Here is a 15,731-nt window from a genome sequence, read left to right on the forward strand (position 1 = left end):
GAAGAATTAAATGCTGAGAGAGAAACGTAAATGGCTTTATCACCCAATATACTATTCCACCATATATCACCCAACAATGCACCAGTTTTATACACCCACCTCCAGATCCCATCCTATATCATCCTATATACTATTACACTCAATAATAACTAAAAAATTATATAATTTTTGAAACCCATAAAACTAGATATTTCACTGTTAGGACGACATCAATATAACTAAAACAAAGAATCCTTGCTTATTAACAACAAAACCGTGACCATTAGATAACCTCTGCACCTCTTTCATTAATCTTTATATCTTCAAAGAAAATTCCTTTAACTTTCCTAGACCTATTTTATATACCCAAACTTTAAAATTTGCACAACGAAAACCTTAGCCTATAACCCTTCATCATTCTTATAATTCACCCATGCAACCCCAGAATATCATTTGTGTAGTTTACCTATCAACAAGGGACATAGCATCACATGCACAACAACAATTTCATGCACTTGGTATTAACCATATTATGATTTCCCTCCCCAGATAAGTACCAGGAAAACCATTAAATGTCAATATCAAGAACCCCTTCTAGCTCTCTAGATTCCAACGTCTACATTATATAGGAAGAAAATATAATATTTTTCTTCATCTTACCGTGGCCCCCACATGCATTGAAACTCTTCACTTGCAAAAAGAAAACATGCACTCTATAGAAATTTTTGAACAATAAATATATGTTCTCATGGTATCAACTCGTAGTATAATATCTGAGAAATATATACTCTTTTTGTATTTTTTCTGGACTACTTTCCAGAACACACAAATACACAGACAACACTTTAAACTCTCAAACTTACATAACATACAACTCACAAAGTACAACCCATTTTCGCTCTTTCTCTCACGGTGATGCACAACTCACAAACAAACACATGACTCAATAATACATGTAGCAACTCCACTCTAATCTTTGGTTTCTCAGGGTGGTGAACCTTTCTCTCTTTCTCACACAAATATTTAAAGTTTACCCAACACACTCATACTATCATGTGATGACAGTACATTACTCCACATTTATACTACTTTCATACATTTAATACCTATCAAACATTCCATGCAATTACAAAATAATAATTTATTATACCCATAAACCCATGTTGGTATCTCTATTGAGAACACAATCCATCACCAATGCACTCTATTGTCATATTTCACTCATACAACACGTTAACACTTCCTACTCTTATTTACATTCTTAACCTAGCCAACCTACGGCTACCCTCCAAAGATTCACGATATGCACTTTTCCCTTACTACAAAATCACATGCGCTGTAATCCTTCAACCCGTGCATTCATATTCTAGGAATAACATCCCAAACCATTTTTTTCCTTAGCAACACACAACCTTCCAATTGGGTATACTATCTATCCATATAGTTTCTTAAGATTAACAAGTTTCAAAAGAAACACATCATGCTCAATCAATACATCAAAAAGTTAACTCCCCTTACTTGGGTTTTTCGGTGAATTCTTTAAAGGCCCTTTGGTTCCTAGAAAATCTATGACTGCAACAAGGGCCCCTGCACAACTCCTTAGTACTCACAATCTTCTTCCTATTACTCATTACGCTCATGGTGGAGGACAAAAAGTGGTGGTTTCTCTCTTGCGCACTTTCTCGAGTTGTTCTAGAATGTAACTTAGGTTGCTTCTTATTTCGCACACAAGCTGCCGGAGGCCGCGCATTCTTCCTCCCCCGCTGTCGTCCTCGTTGAGGATACCCAGCTTGTGGCTCCCCCACGCTCCCGGGTCTTGCCGGATTCCCTCAAGTACCCACCGGATTCTCATTTAAGATTCATGGAGCTTATAATATGATGGCAAAACTTCTGAGGAAGTTGTTGGAAACAGGAGTTATCTGCTCTCCGGTGATTGTTATGTGAAGAAGGTTAATCCAAAGGTGAGGATTATTGAGGTGGAGCCCTCTGATGCAAATGCAATGATGTTGTCATTCCATCATGATCAGAGAGTGATTTTAGACCAGGTTGGAGGATTTGCAGATGGTGTGACTGTTGAGATTTGCACCTAACATATCATTTTAATTTTTTTAAATATATATAGAGTGCAACCTCTTCAAATGTGTCACGTATTCATAACACCACATTGTACCGTTGTGTTTCTAACGACGTGAGTGAAAATGACTGGATTGAACATTTTTTAACAAAATATAAAACAGAGAGGATCACTTTGAATCATAACCATCAAAGTAGGACCAAATATATTAAACCTATTTTTAAAGGTGCAAGATGAACATTCTAAGGTACAGGAGAACTGCTCTTTCCCGTTTCACTCTAACGGGTTAGCTAGCATTCTTTCACCTATAAATCCCTTCCACAATGCTTCCTCTTCTCACCACCTTCAAAACTCTGTAACAACAATATCAAGAAGAAGATGGAAAAGGAAGGCACGGATTCTCGAAAGCAATCGAGACTCGTCATCATCGAACTGGCCAACATGACAAGCGTTCCGATGGCCCTAAACGCCGTCGTTCGCCTCAACGTCGCCGACGCCATCTGGAACTCCGGCGCCAACATCCCCATCTCCGCCGCCCGGATCCTCCCCCGCATCCTCCCCGCCGGCGACGCCGAGAACCTCCAGCGACTCCTCCGCGTCCTCACCAGCTACGGCGTCTTCCAGGAGCACATCGACGCCGGCGAACGCAAGTACTCCCTCACCGACGTCGGCAAAACGCTTGTCACTGACGAGCAAGGCCTCTCCTACGGGGCTTACGTGCTTCAACACCACCAGGTCCGATTTTTTAAGAATTTTTTTCTGATTAAATTTGTTGGCGACTTTTGATTTTTAATATAAATGTGTTTAAGGAAACGAGTTTTAATATTTTGGTGAAATATTAAAATTCATTAAAAAGAAAATGAATATTAATAGAAATGAATGACTCATGTGAATGATGTGGTTGTGTCGATAGGACGCGCTGATGCGAGCGTGGACATTGGTTCACGAGGCAGTGGTGGACCCTACGAAGGAGCCGTTCGAGAGGGCGAACGGAGAGGGAGCGTATGGGTATTATCTGAAGCAGGAAGAGATGAACGAGTTGATGGTGAAGGCCATGTCAGGGGTGTCAGTGCCCTTCATGAAGGCCATGTTAGAGGGCTACGATGGCTTCCAAGGTGTGGAGAAGCTGGTGGACGTGGGTGGTAGTGGCGGTGACTGCCTGCGCATGATCCTGCAGAAACACCCCACCATCAAGGAGGGGATCAACTTCGACCTCCCTGAAGTTGTGGCCAAAGCACCACCAACCCCATGTGAGTCACTGTTAGTACTTGTTGCATGAGATTATGATCACATCTGATTGATATCATCGTCTCATTCATCTTTAGATGTAACCCATGTGGGTGGTGACATGTTCAAATCTATTCCCCAAGGAGACGCTATCTTCATGAAGGTAAGTTCGTTCCTTTATTTCAATTTATTTAGGACAAACTTTTAATCTTAATATAGAAAACTTTATTCATTAAGACAATTGTTTGGTCTTAAATAAATTTATAAAACAAAAAGAAAAGATAATTAACAATATTATTTTAAGATTAATTAATTTTTGGTTTAATTATTTAATTGGTTCTCAAATTCCTTTGTTAGTGTCAACTTTGTTTTGTTAAAAAAATGTTTTAATTTCATTCCTACTTTATATAATTGTACAAATAAGTCTATTTTGTTAATTTTATATAAATGAAATTAACTCTGATTCAGTAAAGAAGTCTGATTTTTTCCCCTCTCCAACTCTCCTATGCTCCCATCTGTTTATGTGTTTTCTCTACACCTATTTTCTTTTTTCTACTCCTTTATTTCTCTATTAAAAAAAGTTAATTCCATTAATCATAAATAAGCTTTTTTCGATTACAAACCCAAAATCCTAATCGTAACCTTTGAAAAAAATATAAATAAAATCTCACTTCAGAATAACTTAGCCAAATAATTATAATAATAATAATTATTATTATTATTATTATCATTATTATTATTTATTATCATTATTATTATTATTATTTATTATCATTATTATTATTATTATTTATTATCATTATTATTATATTATTATTATTATATTATCATTTAGGATTTGAATTAATTATTACATAAACTAAAAGAGAAAAATAGAATGATAGAAAATGAGAACATTAAAAGGTAAAAATATATATTTATAATAAACCTTGTTACGTTGGAGCAGCAATAACTGTGTTTCTCATACTTAAATTCTGAAACATATACTAATTCTGTTTTGGTTATGTTCTTTTTTCCAAACAATGTAAGTACATCACTTCTTCATAAGAGTAGAGAAAAGAAAAAAAAAAGTGGACTTATTTATCAGTTCATGATATAGTTAATTCTGTTTCTGTAAAGATTAACAGAATAAACTTTATTGTGCAATTGAGAACGAAATTAATTTTTTTTTTAAAAGAGGATGAAATTGAAGTCTAGAAAGAAATTGAGACTTTTAAGAATGAAGACGAAGTTAACATTAATTATTAAATTTAGGAATTAATTAATAATTTAAATTTAAATTTTTTAATATATACATTTAATATTTAAAATTAATTGTTTGAAAATATCTTATCTGAAATTTCATATAAAAATTAAATTAGCTTATAAATTTAAAATGGCCAGTTTTTCCTCCCGAAAAATCATTTTCATCTTTAAACTTCAGATGTATTTATGATTCTTTTTATTAGAGATGTCTTATCGGCATAATATTAAGGTTTTTTCTTTAAAATATATAATATTACGGTAGTTAGACACTAACATAGAGTAATAATGGAGACACAATTATTATCCACCACATATTAATAAGATATTTAAAAAATCTACGGATAATTATGGTGGGACGAATAGTTGGTATGTATGGATTTTTATTATTCTTAGATTTCAAGTAGTTGGTGTTTTAATATCTATTATTTATAAACGGAGGGTTACTCCTTACATAACCTCACATTACTCTATGCACTATCATATTTTTTAAAAATTCTAAAACTATGTTTATATTATAAAATATCTCACATCTCCATGTTTTTCTTCAACGTATGTTGACATCTGTTGAAAAAAAATACTTCAACGAATATGTCACATCTGTTAATGGATACTGCTACATCCGTTCAAGTTTTTTGTTTATTAATTTAATATTTTTTATATAATTAATTAAACGGATGTGTAACATCCGAATGTGGCTACATCCCTAGGTTTTTTCGTTTATTATTTAATTAAGTATTATAATTGTTTCGGTAAGGATTTGTGAAACCGAGACACTAACCTCCTATTGTGCGCTCCGCTCATCTGGTTCTCGTTAGAACCGATCGGTCACCTTCAAAATGGGCCGCTCGGTTTCCCTCCTTGTAAAAAAGGGGAGGTACCTGCAAAAGGCACTCCAATGCTCAAGTTAGGAGCGGTTCTATGAACTGTTTATTACAGTTAAATATGGAAGTCCTAACAAGACGTAAATAGGGCATATTGTAGTATGAGTTTAAATCTGTCGTTACCTCCCACCTAAACCCTTATTTATAGAGTTTAAAGGAATCTAACACATTAATTTACCTCTTAATGGTCATTAATGCAAACCGACAACCGTTACAACATTCATTGTGCGTTATACCTGCTTAATTGTTGTCGAGACCGAACGGTTGAGAAACTGGTCGAGACCGAACAGAAAGCTTGGTCGAGAACGGTAGAGACCAGAAGAGACCGAACGACTGAGAAAGCTAGTCGAGAACAAACGGAAAGCTTTGTCGAGACCGAACGGTTGAGAAACTGGTCGAGACCGAACGGTAGAGACCGAACGGTAGCCTACGAACTCATAGTAACAATAATATATAAATATTATAAATGAAACCGATGTGCCCGATCCGTAGTTTTTTTCTTCTTAGTTTATTAATTTATATATTTTAAATTAATCTATAAATATTATTTAATTTTATTTTAAATTTATTGTATAATTATATATAAATTAATTTTATTTTATTTAATAAAATAATTATATTAATTTAATTTATATATTATTATTTAATTAGTTATTATAATATAAAAATGTTATAAATGAAACGGATGTGTCACATCCGTAGGTTTTTTTTAGTTTATTAATTTATATATTTTAAATTAATATATAAATATTGTTTAATTTTATTTTAAATTTATTATATATTTAGATATATAAATTAGTTTTATTTAATTTAATTAAATAATTATTATTAATTTAATTTATATATTATTATTTAATTAATTATTATAATATAAATATTATAAATGAAACCAAATCCGTAGTTTTTATTTTTAGTTTATTAATTTTACATATTTTAAATTAATATATAAATATTATTTAATTAAATTAATATATAAATATTATTTAATTAAATTAATAATTATTATTTAATTAAATAAAATAACATTACTTTTCTTAATATATTATAAAAAAAATAAAAAATTAAAGTAATTTATAAATTAATTAAAATATAATATTTATAAAACTAAAAAAAAATACTTAAACGGATGTGACACATCCGTTGAATATAATTAATTAAAATATTGGGTATGGGTGGTGAAACGGATGTTGACATCCGTTTTATATCAAGGGTAAAGTGGGTATGGTGTGGTGTAGGGAGCAATTGGTGGTGGTGAAGGGAGCAACACTCTTATAAAAAGGTTAGATGCGAATTAAGCTGTCAAAATGGGTCACTCGGTCCAATCTGGTCCGGCCCACCATGGGTTGGTCACTTAGTGAGCCAACTCAATCCAAGTGAGCCAACTCAATCTGGTTCATTTATTAACGAGTTAGAAAAATTCGAACCCGGCCCGATCCACCACGGGTTGATGAGTAAACGGGTTGTCTCACTCATTGGTTCACTTAATTACAATTTATTTTAAATAAAAACAATTATAGACTTTCAATAATTCAAATCTAAACAAATTTCACTCCCCAACGTGGGTATTTAATTAATTTTGAAAATAAAGAATCTACATAACTTTTTCAAACAAAAAATAATAATAAATATTTTATTCTAAAATTAAAATTAAATTTTAATAAAATAAAATTAGGTATGTGGGTTGATGGGCCAACCCGACCCACCACGGGTTCAACCCGCATGAGCCGGGTTGAAATCTGACCCATATAAAAAAAATACAATTTTTCCAAACCCAACCCAACCTAAACCGGTGATGAGCCGGGTTGGCCCGCGGATTGTGACCTATTTTGACAACTATGCGAGTATTATATTGTTTGACTCATAAAAGATAAAAATAAAAATTTAATTTAAATTTAATTTAAAATAAAATTAACTTATATTTTATTAAATTGGATTTAATTAAAATTAAGTTTTATATTTATATTTTATTTTATTATATTAAATTTTATATATTTTTTATAATTTTATTTTAAAAATATATAACATATATATTTTTTAATATTCACGGGTTTTCGTGAGTTTTTTTAAACATGTTTATGTATAAGTAGTGAATAGATTTTTATTTGTCGAATTGAATTATGAGTAGATACTATTCATATCATATAGGATGATTTCATCTCTAGTAGAATAATACATTTAATTAATATTATAATTATTAATTCATTCATAACTTTCGTTCTGTTTCCTGTATTTTATTATAAGCATTATAGAACACAACCTATTTTAACTAGATTTCTTGCAAAGCACTAACTATGAATAATAATAATAATAATAAAAATTATTACGATGGATTGGTGCAATACTTTAAATAAATTATTCATCTTACTTTTTATCCGACGTATTCATCTTAAATTCCTAACAAACAAAAAGATTTACGTAATGAAGAATATGTAGATTCATGTTGTGTGTAAATTTTTTTCCAGTGATTAGAAGATTTTGAGAGGATTAAATGGTAGTGTTTGTCACTGTATACATTGTTGTGTATTTATGACATCTGATATAGTTTTGGTGAACAATATATTGAACATTGTTTGGCAGTGGGTGCTAACAAATTGGACGGACGAGGAAATGAAGGAGATAATGCGGAACTGTCACAGGGCACTTCCTGAGGGAGGGAAACTGATAGCTTGTGAGCCAACGCTGCCAGAGAACTCAGATGAGAGTCACAGAACAAGGACTTTGCTTGAGTGTGACATTTTTATTATGACAATCTACAACGGGAAGCACAGAACTGAAGAACAGTTCAGGCAGTTAGCCATTGATGTAGGTTTCCCTAGTTTCCGAGCCATCGATGTTGACCATTTCTTCTCTGTTCTTGAGTTTCAGAAATGAAATTAAGGCAACCATTCTTCTCTGTTTCAAGGGCATTGTTCTGTTTCACAATAATAGTACCCTACCATTTGTCATAAGAAATAAGAAACAGAGTAACCACAGAGTAGTACCCGCTATGTAGTTTTGCTTCTTGCATTGCACCTATTTAATTGTTTCCTGTACTCTTTGTAATGTTTCCTGAAAAATCATAAAATAATTTATATTTTTATTCATATACATAATATATTGTTCTTATATTATTTTATTCTTGCAAATTAAGAATTTAACAGGAAATCTATAACTCAGCACTAAAGTAAAGAAGTTTTTTATCGTACAATATTTTGTACACAATTGTAAACTTTTAAGCACAATTAAAAACAAATATACAATCTAGCTAATCAAATACCTTCTTCTCAACACTCCCTCTTAAATAAATATCATACAATCTCAACTTTTTTATAATATCCGAAAATCTTGGCTTATAACAAACTTTGGTAACATATCTATCATTTGATCTTCAGATAGAATATTTGACAAGTTTAGAATCTTTCATCGTTTTTTTATCTTTTTGATGAAAAAATTATTAATCTTCACTTGTTTCATTCAGTCAGTTAAATAGATTGTAAAAAATGTGACACACGGCTATATTATCACAATACAAATGAATGAGACTCCTTGTATGACATTTATTATAATTAGAAAAATAACACAGTAATTATTTCTTACAAAAAAAATACAGCTTAGCACCTTTATTTAGCACCAAAATTCAGAATCAACCATTTCAATTATTTTTTTTATTGAATAAGGGTTTATTAAGAAAGAAGATGCTCTCAGAACAGAAAACATGGTACCCTAAAACACAAAACATGGTTGGCCTATGAACAAATATGTCCTAATCGTGTGAAAAATCAATAATAGCACAAGAGAAAGCTTTCTTATATGAGAATAGCTTCTCTTTAAATTCCTCTATCACCTTCGATTTCCTCTGCCAATATACAATGGAGAAGCTCATCCTCTCCAGCATTAAAGCATTTTCCATCACAAATTTTGCTACACAGAGTTCATGCTCAAATCCCTTCAGTGAACCAAATTTCACAACCTGGAGAGTAGACGTCAAACATTCCGGCACAGCAGCAGAGTTCAAAAGCTCCATGTCGAATATAGATATTCCCTGATCATTAATTAATCATCAAGACAAGAAGTGTAAAAGGGTGTAACAAAATTTGGAAAACCTGAAATCTTTTTCCACAAGTTATTACCTTGAAAACTAGAGTCCTGAGAACCGGTGACTTGAGAAGCAAGCCTAACAAGACCTCACCAGTAACAAAGCCAAGATCCAAATGGCTCAACATTCCAAATAAAGGTAGATTAGCCACACTTTGTTTTGCCAGTTCCTACACAAAATGAACGTTTATCGAAGAGATAGATCCAATACTGATAAGATTTGAGACTAATCATAGTAAATATTGATAACACTCTACTCAAAACCTAAAAAATAATGAGTTAACAAGTTTTTCAGACTTTATATATAGTTTTAATTTTTCATTTCTAAACGAGACTTCGACTCACTCTTGTATTTCCGTTACAATGCACTCCAATTCATGTATCATTACTCTTTACCGTGTTCGAATGGTATGGAACGAGAATGGTTAAAGGTTGCTTACCTGCAAACCATCGAATTTGAGACATTTCATTTTCCTAAATTGTTTGAGAAGCACAAAGACACGGGACTCTATCATCGTATCTTTCTTCTTCTCACATGGGCTCACCGTTATAGTGAGAGAAGAATTACTAGCCGATGAGGGATCCAGCAGCTTGAAAAAATGTGACATGGAATCATAACCACGATAAGTAAAGTGTTTCAGATGAGAAACAGAAAACTCCACCGCACAGTTATTCGTTGCATAAGAACTGGAATTGTCTTCCACTATGATAACGCTTTCAAGTTGAGGCACCTCTAGACTGACGCGTTTTGCTTTTAACCAAGAGCAATTCGTTGTTTCAAACACTTTTAGAACTGGTAAACTAAGATTGAAATCTGAAACAGAGTCATGAGTAAATAAAACTCCAGACAATTTCAGGACTTTTAACTGTCCAAAATAAACATAGGTTTTAGTAACTGTAATGGCACAAGAAACCATATTCAGCACCAATTCTTCCAAACAAAAGGATTGGAAAAGAAAATGAGATGCCTGAGCTGGAAAGGACATCTCAAAATGTGTGACAATACGAAGATTTTTAACCTTGTTTATCAAGATATTGGATATCCAAATATTGAAAAGGGCCACATCCTGGTTTTGGACAAGAACAAGTGAGAAACTTGATGGTGTTGTAAGAAGAAGTACCCTATACACAAAGTTTACGAAGTTCTGTTTTCCTCGGGTCCTCTTCTTTGGAGAGAAGAACAAATTGTCGTGTATGTCCAACTTGGTAATGGATGTCCAGCGATATACCCATGTCTTGGATAACACACTTGTTCGAACTGCGTCTTTGGTTGGCAGAAAGGAGAGTATGCAACTTAAGAGTGATTCCGGAAGTTTGCTGATTCTGTCTCCACTTTTTGTTCTCTTCAGATGCTTTTGCTTGCTTGAGTAAATATATGAACCAGACATCTTTCTTACAGTGAAAGACATGCTGTTCTGATTGTCTTATTTATACTTGTCTCTATCACTAAGACCCTTGTTCCAATTAAATAGCTCAGTATATGGACTGTTTCTTAACTCTATAATATCGGTACTGTTACTGTGTTGCATTTATAACTTGGGAGAGTGAAGAGGTAAGAGAGAAAGAAAAGGGAGACGAAAGAACATGCAACTATAATACCAACCTCCTGCACTTACATGTGTGAATATCCGTTTTAAAATAATTCACATATTACATGTGTGAATATATATCAATTTTAAAATAATTTGCAAATATTGAAAAGTATATATTTTATATATTTTCAAAATAAAATATTATAAAAAATATATAAAATTTAATATAAATGAAAAAAAAATATAAAATAAAATTTAATTTTAATTAAATTTAATCCAAAAAATATAAATTAATTTTATTTCTTTAATTAAATAAAATATAAATTTAATAATTATTTTTATTTATTGTTAGTAACAAATATTTATGACCAGGTAGTATAATATCATATCCAATCCATTTACAAAACAGATATTAAAATATCTGTTATTTATAATTCATAAATAATAAATATTTAGATATATTAATTATATGTCGAAAATTTTATATCCATATATATATATATATATATATATATATATATACACACGTACTAATGAACTTTTTTTTTCAATCCTAATAATTTCCGTGATATCAACCAACCGTGTCTCGTGCAAGGAGGTAAAGAAAGAAAAAAATAAAGGCAAATGTCAATCATAGTTAAGAAATTCTAAAGTACTATGTATGAAGTTGTCTGTTAAAGTTACTCATTAATATAGTATTATCGCTTTTTTTAATACATTTACGTGAATTTCAATGGACATATCTTATTTTAATTTTCTTAATCAATGTTATTAGAGAGTACTTATTGAAATGACCCTTTCTTTATCATAATAAAGCAGTTGCGTTATGTTAGTAAATTGTTGAAGCTGACCTTTTGCGTGCTGCATTACTGGGCAAATTCATAAGATTAAAAATTACTAAAAACGCATCACACTCCAACAAATAAAGAATAGCAAAAAGCCTCATACCACTAATTAACTCTCTTTAAGATTTTCATATTAAACTTTCACAATATAAAGAAAGGATAATAATATTTTGACAACATTTTTTTGACAATATTTTAACACTATCTACGTGTCATTCTCTGATTGGTCTATATTAGTGTTTATGATTATTATTATTGATTGTGGAATAATTTTGGACCAATAACAGAATGACACGTAAACAGTGTTAAAATATTGTCAAAAAAATGTTGTGAAAGTATCGTTATCCTATCAAGAAAAACCGTTTTCAAAACTTTGTAAGTTGCTATTTCATCTGAACGCTTCAAGCATTTAAAGTTTCTTTCTTTCTCTTTCAGATAGCCTTCGTGTGTATTTTAATGAGTATATATATATATATATATATATATATATATATATATATGTATGATATTTTAAATGTTCTATATAAATCTTGGAGTCAAAGAGATTTGTTTATTTCATTATTTGGATACATTGTTAAAAAATAATTATTGACATTTTCTTAAATTCCCTTTCGAAATCCCGTCGCCAGATGTATCCTTCGGTTATGTTTTGATCAACTATTTTTAATAAGAATTTATACGAGAAAGAAATAAGAAAACAAAGAATGAAATGAATATTTTTTTTATAATCTATATGTATGCTGTTTAAATGAGTAGAAAGACTTTTTAAATGCAATGGAGACTTTACTTTGATTTAATTTAAAATATTTTACGTCAATAAATAACTTTTTATTAATAATTGAAATTTTAATTGATTAAACATAATCACGTTAATTAAAATTAGTCAAGATTTTATTTATTGATTAAGTTTTTTATTTAATGAGGAAATAAAAGAATAAACATAGAAATAGTATATTTTAATTGACACTGTATTTTGATTTAATTTACTTTAAATAATATAAAATTTCTCACTTTTAATTTTAATTGAGACTAAAACACCAACAATTAATTAAAATTTTACATTGATTAATTTGTAAATCTACAACAACAATTAATTTAACAATATCATTTAAATAACGAATGAAATCTATTTTAAAATATAAGCAGAAATGACCTCTTCTATATTATTTTTGTTTTTACAATATTTTATTTAATTGTTATTAATTTAATTTGTTACCAAAATCCCATAATACTATTAACCCATAATTTATATTAGCATGTCATAATCATTTGCATTTTAATTATTTTAGGTTCTTTTTTTTGTTAGCATGTTGTAAGAACTTGGAAATTTAACCCAAAAACCCACCTTTCAAATCTCATTAATTACTCCCAAAAACCCTGCTCAGACCATTTAAAACGCACTACCAAACTCTGCACACTGACGCTAGGTGTCAAGAATGGAACATTCTGAAGTCAGTAGTGGAAGACAGGTGTCCGTATGAGAGTGCACGTTCGTTTTGCCTTGGGAAGAAAAATGATTTTTCTGAAACACTTCTTCCCACTCTCTGCATGCGCCCTTCTTCCTCCTGAAAAACTGACTTTTCATTTTCCTCCTCCTTCTCTCTAGAAAACCTTCCCCTTCTCTCTACTGTAACTCACTCTTCTCTGCTCCGATCACTGTTCAGGCACCGTAGAAGTATTCCCGTCGTCTCGAGCTTCCACCTGAACCGATCGGTTTAGAGTTCTGAAACTGGTAAGTCCGTTTTCCTTCAACTGTTCGTCCTGGTGAACATGCACACCCAACTCTGGGTGCATGAGTTCTTAAGTTAAATATTGAACCCTTTTTCATCTGTCTTGATGTTGATTCAAAGAGTAGTAAGCGTTGCGGGTAGAAGGGATTGTAGTTGGAAAGTCAAGTTGCAAACTTAGGACGATCGTTCACATTAGAGGTAAGGGAAGCTTATTAATTTAATTCGTATGTTGTTGTATACTTGCTGAAAATGAATGCATGTTGCTGAACGATTGAATGTATGTATCCAGTATGAGTATGATGCATAATGGTTGATATGTATGAAGTGTATGAATGTGAAAATGAGTAATTATATGGAGAGTGAATTATTGATGTGGATGCTATAAAGTCTGAAAATGTATAATGTATGTGAAGTATAAAGTATGAACTGGTATGTGGAAAAACTTAAATTGAAGATAGTTACAAATTTGAATATGAACTTCTTACTATGATTATGTACGTTTGTCATCGAACGGTCCTCTACCGTTCGGTTATCTAGTAAATTGGTTAAAATGGAATTCTTTCATTTGGAAAGGACTCTGATCGAGAACGAGCGTCCTCGTGTGGAAATATTATCTTGGAGTGTTCGGCTCAGAATAGTCGTACCTTAAGCTTCGAAATAAAGTAATATATATATATATATATATCTTATACTTTAAGAATTGTAGCGCTCGGTCTCTTACACCTAGCATTCGTAATAAGTAGCGCTCGGTCCTACACCTAGCATATGTCATAACTAGTGTTTGGTCTTATACCGAATGATCGGATTCGTCTTTAAACATTATACGTGTGGAAATAGCGTACGTTCAAATTCAGTAAAATCCTCTTACCGCGTTCGGTCATAGACTGGCAGGCGGCCTCTAAAATAGAATTATTCTCGTGATGGTTCTGAAATCGTCTTGAGGTGGTTTTATCCATTGGATCCGGTTTAGAGTCTTTGTACTTAAATTATTCTTTGAGTATTGATCTAATCCTCCGAGAGTCAGTTCATTCAACTGATTCAATTGGTAAATGACGTTTGTCAAAAAGAATGTGTATTTGCAGTCGAATTTATTATGCTCTTGAACTAAGGTTTCTCCTTCTTTTCTTCACGTTCGTCCTCATTACAAGTAGGACTGAACGTTCGTTATTTTGTGGATTGGGATTGGAAGATTAAAATGAAAATAAAGTGAAATATTATACGTAATGAACAGTATATGAGATGAATAATTGATGGTGGATTTTGAACGAGCGTTCCAGGGAGGAACGACTCTATGTATTGAATATGGGAAGTTGTATAGTATGAACATGGTAAAGCTACTGGTGGCAGTTCATCCTGATGTTCCATGAGTGCTCGTCCTCACGTAGAGGAGGGTAGGTCATGTGTGGGAACGGTAGGAGGTCCTAGTCCTTAGGAGTACTTTGGACTGATAGGGCTAACCTCGGGTGGCAGCTGTTGAGTGTTTCCCAGTTACTACATCACCCGGGTGCACGAACGCCTGTAGATACACCGATTCATACAGTCCGGACAGTCTGTCTAATGAGAGTTTTTGGATGGTTATATGTGTTGAGATATTCTTGTATTGTTGGTATATTTAATTTGTATGTTGATGCATGAATTAAATTACGTAAGCTTACCCTGTGTTTTTCTTTGTGTTGTCTTGTCCTTGTACGTCTGTCCTGTCATTGCAATGATCATCCGTGTGGATGTGAGCAGAAGACGAGGCATTGCTTGAAGACGTTATTGAAGAGGAGAACTTGGTGGACGTCGAAGTTAAGGCCGAGCCTTAGGTTGTTTAGCTGATTTTAGAATTTTAGTGTTTTTTTGTAGTGGTCGTTCGGTAGTATAATTTTGTTATCCGTTCGATCCTGTCTTCTCTTCTTATTCAATTATATTGTAATCAACTACTTAGTTAATGCCGTTCGGCTTTTGAGCGTTGATGTTAGTGTAAGACTGTTTAATTATGAAATGTAATTAATTCTAATTTATGATTTTACTATATTTTGGGATGTTACACATGTCATAAGCATTTGCATTTTAATTATTTTAGGTCTTTTTTTCTTGGTAGATTTTTAGACATAATATCTTTAATATATTTTTGCATATTATTTATATTAACTAATTTT

General features: G+C 32.0%; 2 protein-coding genes across 2 annotated transcripts; one reads left to right on the forward strand and one right to left on the reverse strand.

Moving 5' to 3' along the window:
- Positions 1-2,284: 2,284 nt before the first annotated feature.
- Positions 2,285-8,489, forward strand: LOC108333307 (nicotinate N-methyltransferase 1). The gene is made up of 4 exons (XM_017568714.2): positions 2,285-2,788; positions 2,967-3,303; positions 3,379-3,443; positions 7,984-8,489. Exons 1-4 carry the CDS (start codon positions 2,432-2,434, stop codon positions 8,275-8,277), a joined length of 1,053 nt encoding a protein of 350 aa, XP_017424203.1. The 5' UTR covers positions 2,285-2,431; the 3' UTR covers positions 8,278-8,489.
- A 659-nt stretch (positions 8,490-9,148) lies between these two features.
- On the reverse strand, positions 9,149-10,889 carry LOC108332601 (F-box/FBD/LRR-repeat protein At3g14710). Its single transcript, XM_017567921.2, has 3 exons — positions 9,921-10,889; positions 9,516-9,650; positions 9,149-9,427 (listed from the first exon to the last, which is right to left on the reverse strand). The coding sequence occupies exons 1-3, from the start codon at positions 10,887-10,889 to the stop codon at positions 9,149-9,151; spliced, it is 1,383 nt and encodes a 460-aa protein (XP_017423410.1).
- Between the last annotated feature and the right edge of the window lie 4,842 nt (positions 10,890-15,731).

This window comes from Vigna angularis, chromosome 11, assembly GCF_016808095.1.
Source record: "Vigna angularis cultivar LongXiaoDou No.4 chromosome 11, ASM1680809v1, whole genome shotgun sequence".
Lineage (NCBI taxonomy): Eukaryota > Viridiplantae > Streptophyta > Magnoliopsida > Fabales > Fabaceae > Vigna > Vigna angularis.